The sequence below is a fragment of the Zingiber officinale genome, chromosome 11B, assembly GCF_018446385.1.
Source record: "Zingiber officinale cultivar Zhangliang chromosome 11B, Zo_v1.1, whole genome shotgun sequence".
NCBI classification, from domain to species: domain Eukaryota; kingdom Viridiplantae; phylum Streptophyta; class Magnoliopsida; order Zingiberales; family Zingiberaceae; genus Zingiber; species Zingiber officinale.
In genome coordinates this window covers 29,734,107-29,760,739 of record NC_056007.1, presented here as the reverse complement: position 1 = coordinate 29,760,739, position 26,633 = coordinate 29,734,107, and the positions used below count along the sequence as shown (strand labels likewise).

At 35.9% G+C, this 26,633-nt stretch overlaps 1 protein-coding gene and 1 pseudogene across 1 annotated transcript; both read right to left on the bottom strand.

Annotated features, from left to right (window-relative positions):
• Nucleotides 1-2,989: 2,989 nt before the first annotated feature.
• LOC122033860 lies at nucleotides 2,990-4,525 on the bottom strand (annotated as a pseudogene).
• Nucleotides 4,526-5,514: 989 nt separating this feature from the next.
• On the bottom strand, nucleotides 5,515-23,735 carry LOC122033859. Its single transcript, XM_042593016.1, has 4 exons — nucleotides 23,567-23,735; nucleotides 5,980-6,103; nucleotides 5,761-5,893; nucleotides 5,515-5,691 (listed from the first exon to the last, which is right to left on the bottom strand). Exons 1-4 carry the CDS (start codon nucleotides 23,733-23,735, stop codon nucleotides 5,530-5,532), a joined length of 588 nt encoding a protein of 195 aa, XP_042448950.1. The 3' UTR covers nucleotides 5,515-5,529.
• Nucleotides 23,736-26,633: the final 2,898 nt, after the last annotated feature.

Below are 26,633 nucleotides of genomic sequence, written 5' to 3'. Positions count from 1 at the left end.
ATATTAATTTGAGAGGTGTTCTAACGGCTGTTAGGATCGGTGTGGCCAACAAGAGGGGGTGAATTGCCTATACAATAATAACAAACAAACCTTTCTTGATCTTTTGAAATAATAATATACTTGTATAAACAGAATTAATAAACTAAAAAGAAAGAGGCTATCGATTTTTTACTTGGTTACAACCGGCAAGATTGTTAATCCAAGACTCTGAAGCATTACTCAAATTCTCCTTTTGTCATAGACGGAGAAGCCTCTTACAAGCGTTGGAAGCACACAAAGTCATAGAACACTTAAAGAAATTCATATATCAGTTGTTCTAGACTATTAGGATCAGGGCTATATTTATAACCCTATTCAGGGCGCCTGGAAGGGTTTCAGCACCTAGAGGGGGATAAAATTTTATCCCCATCGTGATAGCTCATGCCACGTCGAGTTTGGATAAAAGTCCTGGTCTGGGTGCCCGGACCAAGAAAGTCAACATCCTGTTAACATTTGGTCCCGGTCTTCAGCTCCAATTTCGCTCGCTTGGGTCCGTGTCTTCCACTCCGGCTCCGCTCGCTTGGGTGATATCGGCCATCCGGAATAGGGATAACCCAAACCCAACTTCCGACCTTGGAGCAATCTTCAGCTCTGGCTTCTCGTCCCTCAGAAACATTGTGCGGCTCCTTCTCGTCTGCCCGCATACTCTTCCATAGCACTTTATCCGTCAGACGCACTGAGCTCATCAGCTCTCTTCCATGTCATCTTTCTCACTAGCTACGTCTTTCGTTCGACTTCCTATACTTCTAAGTTCCTGCACACTTAGACACAGGGGTTAAATACCAACAAGACCTAACCTAACTTGGTTGATCACATTAAAACTACCTTGGGATACCAACAATCTCTCCCTTTTTGATGTGAGCAAACCCAAGTTAAGTTAGGTAAACCTCAAAAATAATAGTTATAATTTTTGAAAGAAAAAACTTATAAGTAAAAAAAATTAAAAATATGACTAGCTACCCTCCCCCTAAACTTAATCTTCACTACTCCCCCTTTTGATCACATTAAAAAAATAAGGTACTTTTAAAAATGACTTTGGAAAGGTAAATATAGAGTCTAAGGAAAAAAATGAAAGGTTAAGTTTGAAAAACTCTGGTTTTATTAACAAGTTTTTTTTTAAAAAAAATAAATGTTTAAAAAGATTTAACAAGGGTAAAAATTTAAATTTTAGGGAAAAAATCACAAAAAAACTTGCATTTTGATAACTAATTCATCGAAAATTTTCTAATAGAAATTTTAATAAGTAATTTAAAGAATTAGTTAAATGCTTCACGGTAAGTCAATTAAACATTCAATTTAGTAATTGACTTCCAGATTATGGCGAGACACTAGACCTTCTTGGTTATTGGAGCATCAACCACTTCTAAATAAAGCCTCTTAAAGAATTTAAATCTTTAATTTTCTTTTTGAAAGTCCTAAGTCAGGTCATGCATCAAAAGATAATTTTAATTTAAGCATAATTTTGGAACCTAAAATAGATTCCTTCCTACTGAATTTATCAAAAAGTTCTAGGAGCATACTTCTGTGATATTTTTTTCCTAATTTGGCCCTTATGATATTTAAGATACCAATTTAGGTTTCTATAATTTTTCCAGGTATTTTGATTATCAAATGCAAAGTTTCTTGATTTTTCAATTTGGTCCTTTAATTTTTTATTTTCATCTTTTAATTTATCACACATTTCTAGGGGGCATGTTTTTGCTAGGATTGTTCTTAATTCCAAAACTTCCTTTTTCAAATTAATATTTTTTGTTTTTAGTTTACATAGGGATATGGTCATGGATTTGATACTTGAATATAACTGGTTAGGGGTAGTAAATATACCTCACTTACCAGATATGTTCTAAAGTTTATTTCTTCCTCCTCGCTGCTATTTTCCTCCGAGGAGCCTCCCCCTTCATCTATGCTCTCCTCCTAGTGGCTTGCCATTAATGCAAGTCCAGTGTACTCCACCAGATCTGACTCTAATGATGACTCATCCCACATCGCTTTCAGGGTTTGGTGCTTTGTTGTGGTTGGTCCCTTCTCGTATTCCTTCTTCAGTTTTGGGTAGTCATCCTTAATGTGTCCCTCTTCATTGTAGCACTACAACAAAACCTTCATAGACATCGGTTTTCCACCGGTGTCTATTTCATTTTCGACCGATGTCTATGAAGCCGATGTTAAAAGTCTATCATTTTAGACATCGGGTTAAAACCGGTGTAGTATCACTTAACGACACCGGTCTTCGAATCGGTTATTAACCGGTGTAGTATCACTTAACGACACCGTTTCATCAACGGTGTAAAACTGATGTAATATTGTATGTTAATAACACCAGTTTTGGCAGCGGTAAATGACCAATGTAATATTAGTTAATAACACCGGTTTTGCAGCGGTGGAAAACCGATGTAATATGTATATTTTTTAACAGTGCAAATTTGATTTCCGAAACAATGAAAAACCGACAATAACAAAAAAAAATACACAAATATTCACAAATTATACAAATATTCTTCATTCAATAATATCCATAAAATACACAAATATTCACAAATTATATAAATAATCTTCTTACAACAATATCCATAAAATACCCAAACATTCTTTTTACATCAAAAGCTAGCTAATAGATATCAAAATCAAGGTAGAACATTCTTTTAACACATCAAGGTAGAACCGCACTTCAAATGTAATCTAGCATGCATTCAGCCCACTCGAACCACACTTCATCAATTTCAACTCTAGAGTACTTGAGATTTGTAAACTGTAAAAATACATAAATAATATATTAGTAAACCAAGACCAAAAATCATAGTTGAAAAAGTAGTAAGAGCACCAGGTAACAAGATGACTAATTTGAATGCTTAAATTAGAAGCAAAACTCTGCTTGCACAAAACTCAAATTAGAAGCAAGGAAAAGAGTTGGGTAGAAGGGAAAATGAAACTCTGCTTGCACAAAAACAATCACCTATTCTATTTCGTCCCACCAGCAAAACTCTGCTTGCATCATGTTCCGGAGAACATTGTACATAAGTGCTGATGCTTGCTCAGGTGAAACAATCCTCTTCCTGCAGAAAGATCCGATAGAAGGACACTTTCTTTTCCGTCCACCTCGTGGCCATGACTGCCACTACTCGTCGATTTCTAGGAAGTCACCCTGCAACAAGAAGCTCAAAGCAACTCAGAATTCATGCAAACCTAGATTAAATATTTGTTCAGATTCAAACAAAATTCAAAATTGAATTTGCTAACATTTCAGATAACCATGTCAAGTCTAGTAGATAAATCTTAGACTAAACACTTACTTGAATGTAACTGTGCACACCAGATTTTTCATGGTTATCCCTGACATGCTTGTAGGAAAATTTCTTCCCACATTTAGAAAATCTACATGCAAATGGACGAAGATTTTGATGGACTGCTTTTATGTGCTGTCTGAGATTTGATACCTGCAAGGCGCAAAAACTATACTTTATAGTTACTAAATAGAAGATTGATTGCTTATCCAGAAATAAATTAAGTGATGCATATGAGAAGAAAAAAAGGGTGATCTTCCAATAAATTGTCCTTATCAACAAGTGTGCATTTATGCAATTAATAATGAATGTGGTAAAAGGCCATTTGAACATCTATTTTACCTGCCTACACACTCCAAGCCTCTGTTAAAAAAGCTCAAATTACCTTTGATCCGTTCATATCTGATAATTGTCTTTGCCTAGGTGTTTTAAGCTTCTGTTAAAAAGGCTCAAATTAGACATCTCCATGATCTTTACCTTTGATCCATTCATATTCAATAATTGTCTCCTAGTTCAAGAACTGCTTCTAATACAGGAAAATCAACCTCAATAACAGTTTCAGCATGTCTTAGTCTCTCGCAAAGAGGTTAAGCTTCGAACAATGTCCTAACCAAATTCCTGATGGCGCACAAATTGGGATGCAAACATATTAATTATGGTTTTATTTGGTCATGATTTTAACCTCATCCTATTAACTGAAAAAGTGCTACTAGATTGCCTCCAAATAGCAATTAAGCTTTGACGGCCTGAGAGACAGAAAATCGATAACTACACAAAATTCAGGTCTTACATTTGAAAAGGTGTGTTCACAACCTTCAAAGTTACATTTTGTCCTCTCAGTCACCTCACTTGCTTCATGCATGTGTTCATGTCGTTTAATATTCTTCTTCAGCTGTTTTGTTCCACAAATCACACAATCAACATAAAGGTGAGAAGTTTTGATATGTGCTTTAAGGCATTCTGCATTTGTGAATGTCTTCATACATCCAGGTTCATTGCTAACGACTTCCACATATTCCAATATATAAACAAAATGCTAACATTGAATATATATTCCTTAATTAGCACATAAAACTTTGAACATGCTTTAAATATCTGAGACACAAGTTTCAATATGAATATGAATTTGACATGCAATCAAGTACCTGATCAGAAATGTAGTAACGGTTTCCAGACAAAACAAGATGAAAACCATACTTGCGTAACATTGGTGGGATGGAAAGCAAATAGCAGTAGGAGCAGCTTGCCACAACGACGAACACCAGAGCAATTTCAGATAGTTATCTAGCCGAGGTGAAAAACCAAACTTATTATTATCTTTGAATTTAGCGCCATCATATCCTTTCTTGACCTATCTCATTTGTTGGTAAAATTTGGTTAAACTCCAAGTTGTTCTAAGAGGATTGGAGAGAACTGAACAACACCTGAAATTTCTCCCAATTGATGTTCTCCCAGTTAATTAACTCGGCATTCGGTGAAAGAGTGAAAAAGAGACCAATTCCCAGCACAATCACCAAAACACTACCCTTCATGCAGCCAAAATTACGTGTTAACTTCATCAAAATTATCTTGTAGTACTTGTCAGCTTCTTTGATGGATGCTACTTGGCTAGGGTCTGTGTTTCTTGACAGGGCATCTTCATTCTTTGATAGAGAAAATAAGAAGAAAAAGATTCTGATCAGCAACTAAATTTTGAAAAACACTGTGCAACTAAACCTGACCACATCTAGATACAAGTGTAACAAATAAGTAAATTTATCATATCATGCACACGATAGATGCCAAGGATGGAAATCCAAAAATCGTGAGCTTCGAATGACTAAACTTGGACAAGAAAATTAGAAATATTTGATAGTAGCTATACTTACTTTAGCCCTCAAATGCTTAAGTGTTACTCTGAGAGTGTCGGGGGAAATTTTGGCCGAGTAATTTCGCCACTCAGTGGAGAGTTTCCGAAGAACAATAATTGTCGCACCAACATTCTCTACATAGAGTTTTTCCTTCATGATACAACAGTTAAAGCAGTTAGAAAGGTTTACAAAATAATAAAAGCTATAAATAGCACGTTTGAAGAACAACTCACCCACTGTTTATAGCCCTCAGCATTCTGAGTCAAACACCAGATGAACAAATCCGTCGCTTCCTTTGTTAGCTCAGAATTATCTGTATATAAGTTCCATGTTAAGTACAGTCATACTATGAAAACATCAGCCTAGGACACATAATAATGCAACATCTCAATTATACTTTCTTGAATCGCTTGGATGGCAAAAGGCAAAAGCTGTTGTGATGCTTGCTTTGTGGTTTTGGTACCAGAACCAGTAAGAGCCAACTCTTTTAGAGTAGGATAAAACGTCTCAAATCTTTCAGTTGCCTGCAGAAAGATATATTAGGAACTCATCGTAAAATTTTATGCAATAATCTTCCATGGAAATAGGCAAACCTTGACTCGAGCTGTAGAAGCAGGAAAAGTCGCCCGCATGAGTAGATCAAGTACAGCAGGTGGTACTATGCGTTCCCCCTTCCGAACAACGCCATTTAACAGAATAGTTCGAGCTTTCGGTCCAGAGAGAATCCTAAAATAAAGCCAAAAAGTAGCTTTTGACTAAAGCAATAAATAGAAACAAAAGGATAAGAGTATCAGCATTGCCTCATGACAAACCTTTCGACCAATTGCAGCACCAAGTCCCTAGACTGTGGGTTCACATTTGATTTTCCACAAACTACAGGAAATAGGAAATGCGACCAGATGTACATGCCGACAATCAGATCGGCCGTGATCAGAACTAATCATTTTGTTCCAGACAAAAACAAGTTAAATCTAGACCAATTCTGAAAGAGCAAATTTTTGTGAGGATCAAGGACTGCCCTGATCAAGTCAGTGATACAACCTCAAATGAGACTGGAAGAACCATATGTTAAAATGGAGGAAAAAAAAAGTAGATTCAAAGAACAGATTTTGTTGTATCAGTTTGCTAAGCGCAGTTTTGAACTTGGAACCCAAAATCGAGCAATCGACCTGCCTATCTGTGAGCTACGCCATAGGACTCAAAAATCGGCCCGGCATCGAAGATTGAACCCTCAAACACCATGCCTTTCTTAGGGTTAAATCGGCCGCCCATGTCGCCGCTCCACCGCCTGCCTTGAACGTGCATCGCCTCATACCCCTCCCCCTCGAACCACCGCTCCCGCTCCAGGTGGCGGCAAAGGGGGAGCCGTCGGAAAGGCGCCGACGAAGGCGAGGTCGTGATTGCCAGAGAGGTAGATCTGGCGCAGAAGGGGAGATAACGGGAGGGGAGGGATAGGAGGAAGTAAGTCGATGCCCCTTCTGTGTACGAGCTCCTGGATCTCGGTGTTGTTCTCTCTTCCTTCGGATTCCCTCACGTTGCCGACCAACCGTGCCATGGTGGTCGTGGGCGTCCTCTCGTTGTTCGGATCTCGTCGGCCCCTACCTTAGCCGGGAAGAGTGAAGAGAGGAAGGAGGAGGAGGAAGAGAGGATCGGACGAGGAGGCAGAACGGAACGTCGATCCAGGAAGGGGTGTCGATCGAAGGGGAAGAAGGAAGGGGCGTCGATCGAAGGGGAAGAGGTAGATGAGGCTTGGAGGTTTAGGTTTAGGTTTAGGCTGAGAGAAGGGGTGCGATATTGGTAGGTTTGGAGGGAACTTTGTGAAGTATTGTAAATTTTGGCTGGTGAAAAAATTAAATTATATTTTTTTAGTTCATTAACACCGGGTTTTAAAAACCGCTGTTAAAACCGGTGTCTATTAACAAAAAAAAAGGCGCTCATAGACGTCGGCTAAAAAACCGATGTCTATGAGCGAAAATCTGCGCTCATAGACACCGGTTTTTAGAAAAACCGTTGTAAAATACTCAAAGACATCGGTTTTTGCTTAAAACTGTTGTTGTTCCACCGATGTCTATGAGGGTTTTTCTTGTAGTGTAGTTATAGCATCTTACCTTCCTTGATCTTCTTTTCTTTGCATGCACTTGATTAAACTTATTAGTTTTAAAAAATTTCTTGAATTTCCTTACCATGTATGTTATTTCATTGTCGTCAAAGGAGTTGTTGGCATCTGATTCATCCTTCTTGGCTTTTAAAGTAATGTTGTTTGATTTCTCTATTTCTTGAGAATCTGTATAGCAAGACTCGTGAAGTTCAAAAGTTGAAAATAAGCTTTCAAAAGTACATACCTCAAGATCCTTAGAGATGTAGTAAGCATCTATAAAGGTGACCATTCTTAAGTTCTCGGAAAGGAGTTAAGTGTGTGCCTTAAGGAGTCACGATTTGTTACCTTTTCTCCGAGGTTGTTAAGCTAGGTGATCAAGTCTTTGATTCTTGCATGGAATTAGGCTACCTTCTCTCCCTTGTTCATCCGGAGGTTCGTTAGTTGGCTTCGAAGGATGTCCCTCTTAGCCAATTTGGATTCTGAGGTACCTTCATGAAGTTCCAGGAATTTCTTCTAGAGATCTTTGGTGGAGTCGTAACTTCCGATCCGGCTGACCTCCGGGGGTGGAAGAACCCTGAGTAGATGGAACTCTACTTTTCCATTAGCTACAAAGTCGGCTTGCTCCTTCTTCATCCATGTGTATTATTCTTTCTTGGCTCTATGCTAATCCGTAGGTGCTACAAAACCATATTTTATACTTAAGAGAATTTTGAAGTCAGTTTTGAAGAATACCTCCATGAGCTTCTTCCAAGTTGCAAAGTCTCCCTCAAATTTCGGCGAATAGACTAGATCATACCATTTCTTTTACTTCAGATGGCAGTTAGTCCTTCTGAAGTGGGTCTGGCTCTAGAAACGGTGTGGCTGGCAAGAGGGGGTGAATTGTCTGTACAATAATAACAAACAAACCTTTCTCAATCTTTTGAAATAATAATATACTTGTATAAACAGAATTAATAAACTAAAAAGAAGGAGTCTACTGATTTTTTACTTGGTTACAACCGGGAAGGTTGTTAATCTAAGACTCTGAAGCACTACTCAAATTCTCCTTTTGTCATAGGCAGAGAAGCCTCTTATAAGCGTTGGAAGCACACAAAGTCGTAGAACACTTAAAGAAACTCGTATCTCTGTTGTTCTAGACTACTGGGATCAGGCTATATTTATAACCTTGTTCGCGGCACCTGGAAGGATTCCAAGCACCTAGAGGGGCATAAAATTTTATCCTCATCATGATGGCTCGCGCCACATCAAGTTTGAATAAAAGTCTTGGTCCACAGCACCTCGTCCCTCAGACGCACTGAGCCTGTCGGCTCTCTTCCGTGTCGTCTTTCTCGTTGCTGCTTCTTTCGCTCGACTTCCTGTACTTTATGTTCCTGCACACTTAGATACAGGGGTTAAATACCAACAGAACCTAACCTGACTTGGTTGATCACATCAAAACTACCTTGGGGTACCAACAAATTACAATCGCCTTAAACATTGTCTTAGTTATTTGATAAATAAAAGTCACTATTTGGATGTACATTATTTATGTATGTGATTTAATCTTAAACACAATTAATAAAGTCCACAATACAAAGAATAACATGAGAAAAATTGTGATTGAATTACAATTAGTGGGTATTTCATCATGTGTAATTATCTATATATTGAAATCTTTCCTAGTGATACGCGTAGATTATATATGTTTTTATGCATTATTTGATGTACATTTACTTGCATTTTAGGAGCATGATTTATATTATCGCATCCTATTTTATCATTATATCAGCATAATTACTTTTTTTTATTCAAAGATATTTTTGTGTATTTTCATTTATATGACATAATTTAAAGCAAAAAAATTGAGTAAAAATGAACATTTGAGCGGCTTTAGAGGAAGATCAACAAGGTAAGACCGTGCTTCTCTAGGCACAACTGTGCTTATTCACTAACATGGACGTGCTTACAAGTCACGGTCGTGTCTCCTAGGAGCTTCCAAAGTTGTGCCTAGTAGAACCCACAGCACAGCCATGTCTCGCTCCAACAAGATCGACACCATGGTCATATCTAGGTACATGGCAATGCTTCATCTCAATAGGCTACACGGGTAGGTTGTGCCTAAGAGGCATGACCGTGTCTCCTATTTTCAAGAATTTTCATGGACCGACTATTCCTCCTTCCCATTGTATACACGCTATGTCTGTACCTCTAAGGCACGACCGTGTGGTGTGGAGCCACGGTTGTGTCCCCCAGCTAGAAAAGGGTATTTTCTCCCCTTTTGACATCATCTTAGATTTAGGGCTCCGCTCCTTTCCTTGAAACAAAAATTAAATTCTAGGAGTTAATTAAGAAATTACCTTATTAGATATTTAAGAATTTTTAGAATCTTTTTAAAATTTTAAATGAGTCTTTTATATTTTATGGGGATAAAAGGAATAAAGAAAGACCTGTTTTATTTACCTTATTTAAATGAGAAAATATTAATTTTACAAAATTATTTTTTTTATTTCCATAGCCTAAATTCTCTCACCTTCGATCTCTTCTTCTCTCTCTCTCATGTCATCCTGATTCCTCCTTAATTGCTTGACGTCGCCATCCTCATCGTTGATGCCTATATGCCCTCTCTAGCCACGAGCGAGAAGTTTACCCTCTCCTCATGTCAATCCATCAGTGCCACTTCTCTGTGTGGGTCGCGAGACCTCACCATGTGGACTGCCACCCCTCTCCCAATTTCATTGCCATCACCAGCCGACTATCAACGTTGTCGTCATCGATGTCATCCTGTGGCCACCGCTGCCAGTCGAGGCCAACGTGGTGGCAACCATGTCCGGCTAGCTACTATTTTTCTCTCCTTTCTCTATGCATGGGAGGAAACACGAGTGTGGCGCTGTTGGCCATTGATCATCACTCTTGCTAGCACCATCAATCATCCTTTGGTCCTGAGTTCAATCAGGCTATTTCACCTCTACTCCGACCATCGTAGCATGCGACCACTATAGCAAGCTTGTGGCCACGATTGCTTGTTGTTTCCTCCAGTAGCCAACTCAAGCACACCATGTCGAAACCACCCAACCTTCCACCATTTCACTTCGATGGGCCTAGGGCAGTAGTTGTTGCTACTACTACTGTTGCTGCTCCGCCATTATAGCTCTCTCTGTTGCCTTCGCTAACCACCAGGTGTTGTCACTGAAGGAGAAGTCATAGGGTAAGGAATGTTACCTCTCTGTAAACTTGCATCGATGGATTAGTTATTGGGAGATTTCTAATTCTCATACATGGATTACTTGTGTATATGGGATAAACCTAATTAAATCAAAGTGGTTGGATTGATCTGAGTTAATTAAGGATTAGGTTAATTTAATTGGGAGTTTTCCAAATCAATTTAGGTTTGAATCATTGGGATGAGATATTAGCATTCTTGATTAGTTTAGAGTTTGGTTTCGTTATCTGATCTATTGTAAATCTAAGTATTGATTGTGTTACTTATTACTGCTTTCAGATTCAAACTCGAGGTGACCTTTGGACTTGAACATAGGCAGGACACTCTACATTTGAGGTGGATAGTTCATGCTTATTTTCTTTAGATCTTTGATCTTAATGCATGATTCTATTATTTGTATTGATTGAGTAGTAGTTATTTAAAATTGATATCTACTCTTGGTTACTTCTTGAGCTTAACTTTTTATTGCTTGAGCTTATATTTTGATCTATTTTAATATTTATGCAGTTTCCTTTGTTTTCATGCATGTATTGTTTGGGTATACATGATATCACTAGACTATAGTATAGTTACAAATTGATGCTTGTGCATGTACATCATATTCTAGTTATATATTTAGGCTTGTACCTATAAGTAAACTCGTGTATGTTTATGCGTAGGATAGATATCTTATCCTAGTAGAGGGGTAGAGTATTCCACCAGGTTATTTTCTTTATAACGACATCCATGACTACTTGATTCTGAATCTATTGGTTTATGGTAATTATGATGATACCAATGAGTTAGATGAGATATTATGACTAGGTGACTAGAATTTCCTTGATTGCGATCATTATTACTGTATTTGTTGTTGTTGTACTTAGGTACATGTTGATAGACTTGTTACTTATTGTATTTCTATGCATTTGAATAGCCTATTAGACCAAATAGTGATATTAACCTATCGCACATAGTCCATAGCTAAATAGCAAAGTATCCTACTAGAACCTTGCTTGTTCTTTAGGTTCATGTCTATACATTAGTAAGATTATACTGTATGGTATGATATCGAGTATCCTACTAAACCTTTACTTGTTATATAGGCTCATGACTAAAAAATAATAAGATTATACCATACAATAAAATATTGAGTATCCTACTAAACCTTTGCTTGTTATGTAGGCTCATGCCTATATATTAGTAAGATTATATTGTATGGTAGGATATTGAGTATCCTACTAGATCTTTACTTACTATGTAAGTTCATGCCTATACATTAGTAAAATTATATCATAGTATTAGATATCGAGTATCCTAGTAGACCTTTTGTTTTTATATAAGATCATTCCTATACGCTAGCAAGGTTAGACTATAGTGTATCTTGGAAAGCATTATCCTTAGATGAATTATTACTACTTATTTTATTATTTTGGCTTGGTATATGTATATACCCTGTCCACCCATGGGATCATCCATAGTAGAGTGCTCTCCCACATATAATAGCCACTTACGTATCCTGTTTGTCCATGGGACTCTCCGTGGTAGTCATGCAGACAGTGACTATTTGCATACCCTAACTGCCCACGGGACTATCTGTGGTAGAGCGTCTCCCATAGTTAGTAACTGAGAAGCTAGATAGATATCCCATCCTGTCAACCCATGGAAACATCGGTGGTAAAACGTTCTCTCACGGAAAGTGACTATTTATATACCTTGACCATCCACATGACCTATTCATGATCGCATGTCGTTACGCTAGTAAGGATTAGTTATATGTTTGCTATGTGATAGTTATGCATTTGTTCATGCAGGTTTGGATGTACTGTATGTACTCCCAGTTAATTGGTTATACCTAGTTAAGCAGATTAGTGAAGTAGTTTATTATTATTTATGATTTTGGTTAGCAAACAATTATATTAGTGTTCTTACTTTGATACTAAGTATTTTACCTGAGACAGTATTCTTTGATCTCCTCATATTTAGTATCATGTATTGTCTTTTTATACCCACTGAGTTATTGTACTCAATATCCATTGCTTTTCCTTTGTCTTTCACATTAGAAGATAAAGAATGTGTTGTGTCACTCAAAGATCCTAATAGGTAATCTCACATCACACTCAAGATCATGTTTTCTAAGTTATGTTTTGCTACTTTGTATTTACAAGTGATTTTGTTTGTGGTTTTTAGTCTTATAGCATAGTTTTATTCAGTAGTGATATTTATTGTGTTAAGCTGTGTCAGCATGTAGTCATTTATGCTTTCTATGTTTTGTACGGATTGTGTAAATCCTTCTTTATTATTGTCACTATATTTTATCTTCCGCTATATATCTATGTCCATGTTGTGGACTCATACCATGTTGTATCATACATTGTCATTAGGGGGTATCATCTATTCTATTGGACAAGTAAACCTTTAGGGCGTGACAATTTATTGGTATTAGAGTCACAGATTGTAAAGCTTATTTTTTTTATGTTTCAGATTTTGTGGTTTATTTTCTTGATGCAACTTTTTAAGTTTTGGAATCGGACAACGGCAGGACATCTCTGAGCTATAGGAAGTAAGGTATATCTTTAGGATTGTTATACCTTTTGGATTCACTATTATGTTTTAGTTTATTGATAGACCAGTTGAATGTCTATTGGGTTCTCATTGACTTGGTTTAGTATAATGACATTTGGTGAGTTAGTACACTCGCAATCATGGTTGAGAATGACCAGGGAAGTGACAAGTTGACACTTCAGGATTCGAACCTTATACAGAAAATATAGATTTTTCTGTAGCAACTGATACTCAGTTGAAAAGTAGGGGTCAAGTCCATCAACAACCTATTGGAGATCAAGAAGTACAGTCTCAAAAAAATATCACTAACTGTACCAACTCTTGCTACTACTAGTTGGGTAAAGGATAGAGTCACATACCCTCATTGCCCCATTAAACCTTACTCGGTGTTGGAAAGAAGAAAACAGGGATGGAAGACAATAAAGAATGAAACCAACAACATAAAACTCATTGAATAGAAAAGAGGTTGTAACTCTTAGTGTAATATACACTAAAGCTTAAAATAGAAACCGAACTTGAGCATTAATTAGGCTACTTGAACTTAACCTTTTGGTGTAGAGCCTTTAACCAAGCCATTCAAGCCATATTTGTTTGTTTGAACTCTGTAACCGATGAAGGTAGTTCTTCATGGTGCCCTGAACTTGAACTAACCTCGTCGCCGGTGTTTGGTTCTCTTCGAATTAAGTCGTTTTGATAAGAAGAGATCTTTGTTAAAGTGTGTTTGGATGGAGTAATCGCCATGGTTGAAATAGATGCAATTCGATTGTATGGAACGAGTTCTAAGGGAAGCATTGTTAAATCTGGAAATTGGATACTTCTAGATTGGATAAGTGGAAGGGAAAAATCCTTTCAGATAGACCAAGTAATCCCACTAGAGTTGGAATCCGGTGGCTCTGGTCTAATACAGGATGGTTTCTTCACTTTGCAGAGGTAGAAAAGGCAGAGTAGAAAATTGTTTATGCTTCATTTTGAACCTTCTTTGTAATGGGCACTTAGAAGAGAAATGACCAAAAAAAAATTTGAATAAAGTTGAGCTACACTGTATTTGCCAGTGTGCCTGAGATTGATAAAGATTCTCATCCTTTGTAAAATGTGACCCTAGGTGGAGGTTCTGGAGACCATGGAGATTTTGCTACATAATTGCGATCATACTTTGAGAATCTAGAGGGTTCAAGCAATTAACAATATTTCTTTGGAGGTAAAAGAATTCTATCTTTAGTTGCATAAGCCTATTCGAAGTAGATGTCATGGTTGATCAACGTAGATAGTCACGCCCAGACCTCTAAGAGTTCATGTCAATATATCAATCACTCTTCATTCTGAATGGCACGAAGAAAAATTTCAACATATCATGGAGCAAAGTTTCCAAACACCTTTCTAGAGCTTTGCTGGATCAGTATGTTTGGTTATGCTGTGTACTTGTATTCCTCGGTCTTTTCCTATTTCATTGGTTATACTGTGTGTCTTAAACTTACTTGATGTTTGAAAAACCTGCCTTTTTTTTTTCACCTTTCACAAAATTATATAACTTACTGTTGTCTAGATTTGCTCACTCATATGTTCATGAACCAGGATACTGAGACTCCTTGTACAAAAGAAAATGCTCATGTGATTTGTTTCATAGAAGTAGTTTCAACAAATCTATGGAACTCAGAATTGCCCTATCTTGGTTATCATTCTCATGTTTGATAGTTCTGGTAAAAATCTAAGCTGCATGAATTCTAGACAATTAAAATAAGAATTCAAATAGGAAACCCAATAACATATGAGCATGGATCTTCGTTTCATCGAGAGCATGACATAAGAAAGTAAATACTATAATTACAAAGAACCGTAGCAGAATTGTTATTGTTCTTCGTGTAGAGCTCATCGATTCAACAATCATGCGGAAGAAGAAGGAGAAGAAGATTGGCCTTCCAGAGGAGTTAGGGTTGACGGCGCCTAATTCTCTTCGTCAATGGGGAACGAAGAGACGTCTCAAAGATACCCTAATCCTCTATGGACCAACCCATTATATAGTGCACATCTATTATCAACCCATAGATAATCATAGATGTGAGACTATAAGTCCATATATATACTGAACATCTATTATCAGCATATAGATGATAATAGATGCGGGACTAAAGGTTTTGTACATATATGGTCTATATCCAATAACCGAACCCAATAAGCATAAGCTAGATCACTTTAAAGGGTTCAGATCGTATTTACATATGTAACTTACAAATAAGCCCACCTGATAGGGATAATTATATCTAACAATCTCCCACTTGGTCTATATGTGAGTTGTATGTGGAATACAAGTAAAACTTTAGTTGATATCAAACTTTATGGGTACAAGATACCCTAAATAATCTGATCCATTAACTTCATTGGTATAGGACTAAAGAGGTCATAGTTATTGTATATGATCGTAACAAACCCCAACAATAATCATAATACCAATGACATTAATGACATAGATCAAGATGTAAATATGTAGAGTGAAAATTACATGAAATGTGATCAGTACATGTCAATTTTCAACTGGTCCTAAGATAACCTCAAAAGAGGTCAGATCATATTTGTGAAATACTTTATGCTTAACTGCAATAGTAAATCATGATTAACTTTATGATTCCAAAAGAAATCTATATCATATTTACAAATACTAAATGCTAAACAACAGTAGTAAATGATGATATCACATTCAGAGTGTCAATCAAACATATAAATTTCCATTAATATTTTGAACTTTAAGTATGTACAATAATAAAAACAAAATGTTTATCTTTATTATCAAATATAGAGCAATAAAATAAATACATACTTCCACTAGATGAGTTCTTCTTCCATAAGGACTCTCATATCCACAACATGTGCATGAAACACCTTAGGCACCAAATCTTTGGTGAGTGGATCTGCCAACATGGAATTTGTGCTGATGTGCTCTACCATAATCTGACAACTCTGAACTCTTTCTTTAACCACTAGAAACTTGATGTTGATGTGCTTAGACTTCGATGAACTACGGTTGTTCTTGGCATAAAGTTCTACGACTTTATTATCACAGTAGATCCTTAGTGGTCTGTTAATGCCATCAACATCTTTAATGCTATAATAAAGTTCCGCAACCAAATCCCGTGATTGGATGCTTCATAGTATACTACCAACTCTGCCTCCATAGTAGAAGTGGCTACTAGCGTCTGTTTGATGCTCTTCCAAGATATAGCCCCTCCAGCAAGCATGAAAATATAGCCTGAAGTAGATCTTTTACTATCCAAGTATCCAGTAAAATCGGAGTCTAAATATCCAATCACCTCCAGATGATCTGATCTCCGATACGTGAGCATATGTCCTTTAGTTCTTTATAAATACCGCATCACTCTCTTTATCGCTTTCCAGTGTGATGGTCCTGGGTTACTAACATATCTGCCTAACATTCCCACTATAAATGCTATATTTGGTCGAGTACAAACTTATGCATACATGAGACTTCCCACTGTTGACGCATATGGGAATTGCTCCATCTCCTTTATTTCAAGTTCAAGCCGTGGACACTACTGCAAGCTGAACTTGTCACCTCTTGACACAGGTGTGTCACCGAGTTTACAGTTCTGTATACCATACCTTATAAGCACCTTTTCATTATAGGCCTATTGTGAAAGTCCAAAAATGTCTCTTGAACAATCACGATAGATCTGTATACCTAAAATAAAGGATGCTTTACCAAGATCTTTCATTTCAAAATTATCAGATTGAAATGACTTAGTTTGAAGCAGCAGATCCTTACTATTGCTCGCAAGCAATATATCGTCCACAAACAAAATAAGAATAATAAACTTGCTCCCACTGAACTTGACATATATGCACTGATCAACGAGGTTCTCTAATGAGGTAACCATTTGATCAAATTTCTGATACCATAGACGAGACACCTGCTTTTAACCATAAATAGACTTCTTTAATCTATATACTAAGTGCTTTGAGTCTTTCAACTCAAAGTTTTCTGGTTGCACCATATATATAGACTCCTCTATGTCTCCATTGAGGAATCAAGTCTTTACATCCATTTGATGTTGTTCCAAATCATAACGAGCTACAAGTACCATGATTATCCTAAGGCAGTCTTTCGTCGACACAGGTGAGAAAGTCTCCTTGTAATCAATGTCTTCTTTTTGAGTAAATCCCTTAGTAACAAGATAAGCCTTATACTTTTTGACATTGCCCCTTGAATCCCGCTTGATTTTAAATATTCATTTATAGCCAACGGGCTTCTTTCCTTCAGGAAATTCGACAAGTTCCCAAACGTCATTGTCCGTCATAGACTTCAACTCTTCTTGCATGGTGTTAATCAATCTTTCAGGGTTAGAGCATTGTTTGACTTCTTAGAACGATGTAGGATCACTCTCCAAACCTATGTCAAAATCATGCTCTTGGAGATAAATATAATCACAAGAATTCATGATTTTCCGTTACCTTGTGAATCGAGGAACTTGTATTTGAGGTGGTTGTATTTTCAAATAAATTATTTTGCATGATTTCTGTTAGAAAGTAATTAGAATTTAATTTTTTTCAAAAAAAAAAGAATTTCATCACTTTTATGTAGAAAAAATTTTAAATTTTTTTTACTATTAAATTATTTTTTATAAATTTTTTAACAAAAAATATATTTTTCAATTTAAAAATAATTCTCAAAGTAATTTTTGCAAAATTCATTTTTTTTGTGAATTCTTATTATGTTATCGATCAAAGAAAAAAATTCTAATTTTTTTTATCATTATATTATTTTTCTATGATTTTTTCTATAAAAATCATATTTTAAATATTAAAAATTTAATTTTCGCTCAATTTTAAAAAAAAAAATCTTTAAAAATACTTGATTTATTACATTTTTAGAAAAAAATTTATGATTTTTTGAGCCTAAAAACTATTTTTAAATATTTTTTAAAAAAAAATAACTTTTTTTAGAAGATAAATTATTATTGCTTAAATCAATTCCATAATTTCATAAAAAAGTTATTACAACTTTGGATATATATGCTTACCTGTTGCAAAAATTTTCAAAATTTTTGAACAATTAAACATAATTATAAAATTATTTTTCCAAAAATTGTTTATAAATAGTAAAAATCTAGATTTTCAAAATTTAAACTTGATGATTTTTCTAATACTAGTCATTGTATTTTAATCCCTTAGACCCTATTTTGAATTTACTTTAGGTTACTTTCATGGCATATCCCTATTTTTAATATGATAAAAGGGGGAGAAGTAGAGGTTAATTCTAGGGGGAGGGTAATATCTTAATTTTTGTATATTTTTTTAATTACAAAATTTATACTTGTTATTTTCCTGTTATTTGTTTTTAGTTTATTCTAACTTAACTTGGGTTACGCACATTAAAAAGGGGGAGATTGTAAGTATCCTGTGGTAGTTTTGATGTGATCAACCAAGTCAAGTTAGGTTCTGCTATGTTTTGATGTCTTGTGTCTTAGTGTGTAGGAACTTAGGAGCATAAGAAGTAGAGCGAAAGATGCAGCTAGCGAGAAAGATGGCACGGGAGAGAGTCAACGGGCTTGGTGCGTCCGAGGGACGAGGAGTTGCAGAAGAGTAAGTTGGTGGATGAGAATGAAGCGCGCGACATTTTTGAGAGACGAGAAATTAGAGTGGAAGCTTGCTTGAGGAGAAGGCCAGAAAATAAGTACGGGTGAGCCTTATTCGGATGGAAGAAATCACCCAAACGAGCGGAAGACCCACACCCTTGAGGCAGTCAAGGCACCCCGGGATCGCACCCTGGTCGAGGTCTTGTTCAGCTCGGTCCAAGCGCTCGAACCTGGTCCAGGTGCCCGGACAAGAAAACTTATCGAAATGCTAGTTGTTACGATCCGTTACATCGTAAATAAAATTTTATCCACACCCAAGCACCTAGAACCCTTCTAGGCGCTCGGATCAACACTATAAATATAGCCCTGATCTTAGTAGTCAGGATAACACTTGTAAAATAATCTTCTTTTCTGTTCTACTTTGTTATCTAGTGTTTTAACTGCTGTAAGAGGATTTTCTACCTGAAGGAAATTTGATAGTGAGCTTTCAACGTCTTGGACTAGCAATCTTCTGATTGCAAATCAAGTAAATTACTGTGCATCTTTTCTTTAGTTAATTAGTTTCTTAATTCTTTATGTACAAGTGATTTAATAAAGCTATAAGATTGAGAAAGGTGTTTTGGGTTTTTTTATTGCACAAGGAAATTTACCCCCCTAGCTCTTGTCGACCGCAAGGGACCAACAAAACTAGCAAGATGGGACATCCTCCGAAGTTAATTGATGAATCTCCGGATGAACAAGGGTGAGAAGGTAGCTCAACTCCATGTTGAGATCAAAGATCTAATCACCCAGCTCAACAATCTCAGAGAAAAGGTAACAAATCGTGACTCTTTAAGGTACATACTTAAGGTCTTTTCGAGAACTCCAGAGTGGTCATATCAGAGTCACAGGTTTATGAGGCTTGTTTTTCATGTTTTAGATTTTGTGATTTCTTTTCTCGATGTGACTTTTTGAGTTTTGGGACCAGGCAATGGCAGGACATCTCCAAGCTATAGGAAAATAAGGTATGTTCTAGTGGTTATCATACTTGTTTAGGTTCATTTCCTTATTTAGTTATGTTGGATTGTATAGCTATTTCTATACCTATTTGTTAGGTATCCATTGACTTGGTGTTAGCATAGTGACACTTAGTGAGTCAGCCTTATTTGTATCCGTGGTCGAGGATGACCACGAACACGACTAGTTGACACTTTGAGGGTCGAACTTGATGCAGAGAATGTAGAATTTTATGTGGCATCGACTAATATCGAGTTGGGAAACAAGGGTCGGGTCCGTCAACTTGGGGATTGAGGATCAAAGTTTACAGTCTCAGTGAATACTACCAGTTATACTAATTGTGGGATTTTTGGGATACATTGTCTCTAACATGAGCATATCAATGCATCCATAGAAGATAGAAGTTGTTACCAATTAGGAGTAGCTGAAGTCTGTACAGGAGAATCGTAGCTTCCTCGGTCTAGTTGGATATTACCAGAGATTGATTGAGGATTTCTCTAGCATTATTATACCGTTGATTGGTTTGTCTAGGAAGGGTATAGAACTTACCTAGATATATGCTTACGAGACCCGTTTTAGGGGTTGAAATGAAAACTAATAACTGCATCCATCTTAGTTCTACTTTCTAGTGTAGACGGATTTGTACAATATGCGGATGTATCATACCAGGGGTTAGATGCAGTTCTGATGCAGCATAAACGAGCAGTATCATATGTTTCTCGATAGCTGTAGGATCATGAGAAGAATTGTCCAACTCATGATTTTAGAGTTAGTAGTTATCATTTTTCACGTTGAAAATGTGTTGACATTATTTATGCAGTATTCATTATTATCGTGGGAGATTACATGTTTCCTGAGTCTTATCTTGTCCGAGAGGAGTTACTTAAGGAAGCACACTAATTCAGATTTGGGATACATTTGGGTGGTACCTAAATGTATAGAGACTTGGAGCATTCATATTAGTGGAACGACATAAAAAAAGACATCGTAGATTTTGTAGCTTGATTTCTAGTATGTCAGCAAGTGGAGGGTTGAACATCAAAGACTAATAGGATTATTTCAGTAGTTTCAAATGCTGGAATAAAAATGAGAGCATACTGATAACCATGATTTTGCTACAATATTTTGATTTATAATGCATGTTTTTAATGATCTTCTCATAGGTTAAATTAATATTTACATCATTTTCATGCATTGCATTTATTCTTGGACTTAATTGCAAATTATCTTATAATCATGGTATTTGATGTTAATATTTTGATATATTATTTGTAGGCATCAAAATGGTCATGGACCCGATCAGATCAAATCGAATTTGGGCTTAAATCTTAGGCTAATCAAGGAGGGGTAATCTAGAATTAATTTGGACCGTTCATCATTAATAAGAGAGATCTGAATCATCCTTTAAAGATCTGATCCATCCAAGCCAAGTGGAAGTAAATCATAGTCATGGATCAAGATCCAAAGCTTTTGATCCATATCTAAATTTATTCAGCCGTTAGATGAAATTTGAAGCGTTCTCAGCCATTGATTGAGATTTGAGTTGATTTTAAAACCAGTGAGAAGCTACAGTGATTTTTGGAGCTCAGTGTTTCTCCTTGTGATAATTTCACTGTTCATCTTCTTTATCTCCGACGCTCCCTTCCACATCCAAATCTGAGGTCAAATTCCATCATCGACAGCGTGCTTTGAACCATCCGGCTTTCGGCGATCAAGGAGCAGGGCGCGATTTGAGGGCGCTCCTCGATTCACAACTTTGAGTTCCGCGAGTCTCATCCACACACAGATTTAAAGGTGTTCCCTGATCTGAGCTGCCATCATCCATCTGAAGTGACTTCGAAGTTTTCCCAGTTCTTTCGAGTCCATTTCATCTTCATTTCCAACCGCGACTTCAGAATCGATCCGAACGAGTGCTTCCGATTTCTCTCCTCTGTTCTTTGAATGTGGGTAGATTCAGACAATCGCAAGCTTGAAGGGCATTCTCAAACGACTAAGAACATCGTCCGAATCAGCAAGGAGTTCAGATCTTCATCGTTGATTGCTCAAAGGGTGTTTCCAGAAGTAACTTTGTGTGATGGCAGAGGGAAGGAATAGATCGATGAACTGAGATTGTGGAATGTTCTATTTACCTAGTTTCTAGATTTAATTTGTAGATTTTCAGTTCTGATTTGTTTTGCTTGTCATTCAAACATGACCTAATCTACATTTGTTGCTCTCAGGTGTTTGTAATTAGGATTTGTTACTGATTCTTCATTTAGTTTAGCATGTTTCAATTTTACAACTAGGTTTCATTCTTATTTCGGTAGATTGAGCTTATGCAATCCAATTCATCAATTACTTACAGTAAGTTCTATTTACAGTTTAAATTTTTAATTCCAATTCCTATTCTTAGCTTATTATCTAAGTTTGTTAGGCAATTGCATTAGTTAGATAGTTGGTTAAGTAGTCCTTCATTGTGCCGAACCCAGAGGTAAGGATTTAGATTGACTCATAGCATTGATTCGAATCCTGATCACTTCGTTACTGATTCCTGGTTTATATACTTCAATTCTGACTTCCAATTTCTGCATTTCTTTAATTGTTTTCATTTGGTTTAGTTTAGTTTCAAGTAATTTAGGTTGCGTTAAGTCACTAGTTTCTTCTTTCTTAGGTTTAATTTTTGCACTAGTTTAGGTTCCCGTTAGATTTGTTTACTTTGAATTGGTTTTATGATGTTTGATTACTTGTTTGTTTAGGTTTAATTTCCATAATAGAATAGGTTTTGTCAAATACACACTATTTTGTTAACTTGGAAAAATACGACTTGGGACTTCTTACTGCAACTCTTATCTTTAGTTTTAATGGGTTCCAATCTTTATTAATTTGAAGTGCCTAGTGACATGTAATAAAAGGACGACATCAAATTTTGGCATCGTTGCCGGGGAACATAACTAGTAGTGTGTGTTTATTTTAGATTGTACATTGATTGGCTTTCTTTGTTAGCATATCTATTGATTTGATTGCTTATCTTTTGTATTTTCATGTTGGTTTATTCTTGAATTGTTAAGTTTTTAATGTTCATATATCCATGTATTTGAAACTATGTGCTCCTAAGTCTTCTAATATTAATTATTAGTGTTGTAGTGTAAGAACATGAGATTTCTTTTAGCATGGATTCATATTTTCAGTATTTTGGAGGTGGAAAGGAGAATCAGTATTTTCAGCCTGAGCATCAATTTTATCCAATCATGGGTCAACAAAATAGGTATGAATCATTTTCTAATACTTATAATTCTAATTGGGTGAATCATTCATATTTCAGGTATGAAAATACACAAGGACCATTTTTTGAGCCGGAACCAACATACCAGAATTTATATGGGTTTTAACAGAATGATCCTCAATTTGGAATGTCAACATGGAAAGCTAATGAGATTATGCAACAAATGAGAGAGCATCAAGAGCAACAATTTTCAAGGATACAGAATATACAAAGTCAATTAGATCAAATTGTGTCATCCATCAACCAGCTAGAAACACAAAACTCCAATGGGGAGATGGAAAGTAGAGATTTTGTCAGGCCTGACCCTACTTCACTACAAAAAATTAGTAAAATAGCGACGAATTTTTAACGACGAAATTAAATTTTGAAGCAAATCATCGCAATTTGCGACGACATATTAATTTGTCGCAAATATTTTTTTAAAATATTTTTTTTGATAAAAATATGTGTTAGCGACGAATATGTGGGAAATAAATCGTCGCTATTTATTTAACGGCGAAATATGGAGTTTGTTGTTAATTAATATGATCAAGGTGGGAAAAATACCACTAATATTCGTATATTAGCAATGAAATATATTAAAATCGTCGCTAATATATTCGCTAACATAACCTTAGCGACGAAATTGAGTAACTCGCCGCTAAAATTCACTAAAAGAACCCTAATTTCCCCGACCCGAATTCTCTTCTTCTCCACGCCACGGTCTTTCTCCTCGCACCACAACTTCTCTTCTTCTCCACGCCTACCTCTTCTCTGGCGACTCCAGCGACTCTTACGGAATCCTCCTGCTCCCTTCTCCTGCGCCATCCTACGCCCCACTTCTCCTCCGGCGACTCCGACGACTCCGGCGCCTTCCCCTCGCTTTTTACTTTCCAGCGGGCCACCATCCACGGTACCTCCTGCCCCTTGTTTGTTTATTGTTTACGGAAGCACCACATCTAGGTTCATCTTCCCTCTTATTTCTGGCGATTTGGCAACCGACTAACTACCCCATCCGGAAATCTGCTACTTGTTAGTAAGGTATATTCACTCTCCTTTAACCATCTAAAACCAAAAAATCTAGTTGTAGATTTGATTTATTGAAAATGTTTGTAGTACTCACCGTTCAATGATTAACACTGAAAATAAGTCACATGTAAAAGATCATACCAAACAATAGTTCTATTAATGCCAAACCTAACTTAAGGTATAAATGCCATATTTATGATTTTTAAATACAGCAACAAATCTACAGCATATGAATCATGAAATAAATCTACAGCTTTTTCTCAAATGGCTCAACTTTTGGGTTAACAAGCCAACCAATCAAAAAACTAAGGTGCCCTACAAAAGGTTGTGCTAGTCTTGAATAAACAAGATGACATGTAAGTCAAACCGCATGTTGGGTTACTCCAATGCCCCCTGATATATGAATGTAAGTATAATTTTTATCCTTTACCACCTTTTGAATTAGTTTTCATAAAATTAAACTTAAAGAGTAAGTCATAGGTCAAAAGGAAGCATTAGTCTTACATCATCAATCAACTAAATGTGAAGTCACTCTGCTAAAAAATCATTGATACAAGAAACTATATGTAACATCAAATAAGCTCTGTGCATTCATTGTAAAATAAAATCTCTAATATTCTTAAAATGAACATACTAATCATCCAAAGCTAATGTGCCCATGAGCAAACAATACCAGTGGTTGATAACAACATAATATCAAAAATTGAAATTATTGAATTTAGACACATTTCCAGACTTGAATATCATACAAAAATCAACAAATCCAGTCAAAACAAAAGAAGATAGTTTCACCATCATTTAGAATAAATAACATACAAAACATAAATCTTTTCTCCACACAAACATATAGAAACATAGAAAACAAAAATAATCTCTATGTTACCAAATTTTGTCTCAGATAAAACCACTGGTAACCTTGTCTCTAGGTGATTATAGTAGCTATACCTAGTTTAGAATTGTAATATTTTGTGTTTATCCTTTTGTGATGCATTCTGGTCATACTTTAGTTTTTTATTTGTTTAATATGACATTTCGGACTTCAAGTCTCCATGTTCACTTATGTCAGTTTGGCTTAGGTGGTGATACCTTTTTACTCTTTTTGCCTTCGGAATTCAAATTTTTGAGTCCAATTTATTTTTTTCCTTTGTTAACCTCAATGCTTAGATGATAATTTTAGGATTATTTTAATGCTTAGATGATAATTTAGGGTTATTTTGATGTTATTAATTAATTTTAGAATTATTTTATTAAAAATATGAAATTTTTTATATATTTAATCAGGTTATAAATATGGATAAAAGTTGGATAATGATTGAGAATCGGATTGAGCTTGAATATATAAATGGGCTAAATCAGTTTTTAAAATGTGGTAGAGAATTATATGATAAGTTTGTATTTATCCAAAATTCGTTGTCCATGTAGAAGGTGTGACAATTTGTTTAAATATGAGTTGGATTATGTTCGAGGACATCTTTATAGGTGGGGATTTCATAAATTATATAAAGTTTGGAACTTTCATGGAGAAGCTACTACATCATCGATTAATATAAATATTGTCAATGAAGAGGAAGATGATTGTGGTTTTGAAGAAGATGATTTTGAAGATATGTTTACTGATTTAAGAAATGCAGAAAATATCAATACCAGTGCACCTCAATTAGATGATATTAATGCAGATGATATTAGAGGAAGTTATACCTCAATGTTTGAAGAAGCACAAAAAGAGTTGTATCACACTTGTACTAATTTTTCTGCATTCGATTTTTTGGTCAAGTTAATGCATGTGAAAGTGTTAAATGGGTGGAGCAATAAATCTTTTGATATGCTACTTCAGTTATTGCAAGAGGCATTTCCAAAACTAAATGTGATTCCAAACTCTTATTATGAAGCAAAAACAATGTTAAAAGAGTTAGGATTGACATATGAGAAGATACATGCATGTAAGAATGATTGTATATTATTTTGGGGTGAGCACGAGAATAAAGATATATGTCCAGTGTGCAAGGAGCCCAGATACAAGTATGATGGGATGAATAAGAAAATGAATGCTCAGAAAATTCTTCGATATTTTCCTTTGAAGGCCATACTTAAGCAGTTGTTTATTGCCAAACATACAGCAAAAGATATGAGATGGCATAAAGAAAAGAGGGTTGAAACAGATGGTGTATTAAGACACCCAGCAGATAGTAAATCATGGAAAGAATTTCACACTTCACATGAAATATTTGCTAGTGATCCACGAAATATTCGCTTAGGGTTGGCTACTGATGGTTTTAATCCATTTGGAAACATGTCAAATGCTTATAGTATGTGGCCTATTATACTTGTGAATTATAATTTACCACCATGGAAAATGATGAAGCCATCATATTTGATAATGTCTCTTTTAATTCCTAGTCCCAAATCACCTGGGAAAGAGATAGATGTGTATTTACGACCTTTGATCAACGAACTGAATGAGCTATGGGATGATGGGGTGGAAGCATATAATGCATCGACTGAACAAGTATTTCAATTACATGCTGCTATAATGTGGACCATTCATGACTTTCCAGCATATGGAACAGTATCTGGATGGAGCACAAAGGGTTATAAAGCATGTCCAGTATGTCTTGATGAAACTAAATCTCAAAGATTATGGAGTAAAATATGTTATACATGCCACCGTTGATTCTTGAATGTGCAACACCCATGGCGTAGAAATAAGAATTTCAATGGAAAGTTTGAACAAGAAGGACCACCACGAAGACTTAATGGTTATGAGATTTTAGCATAGT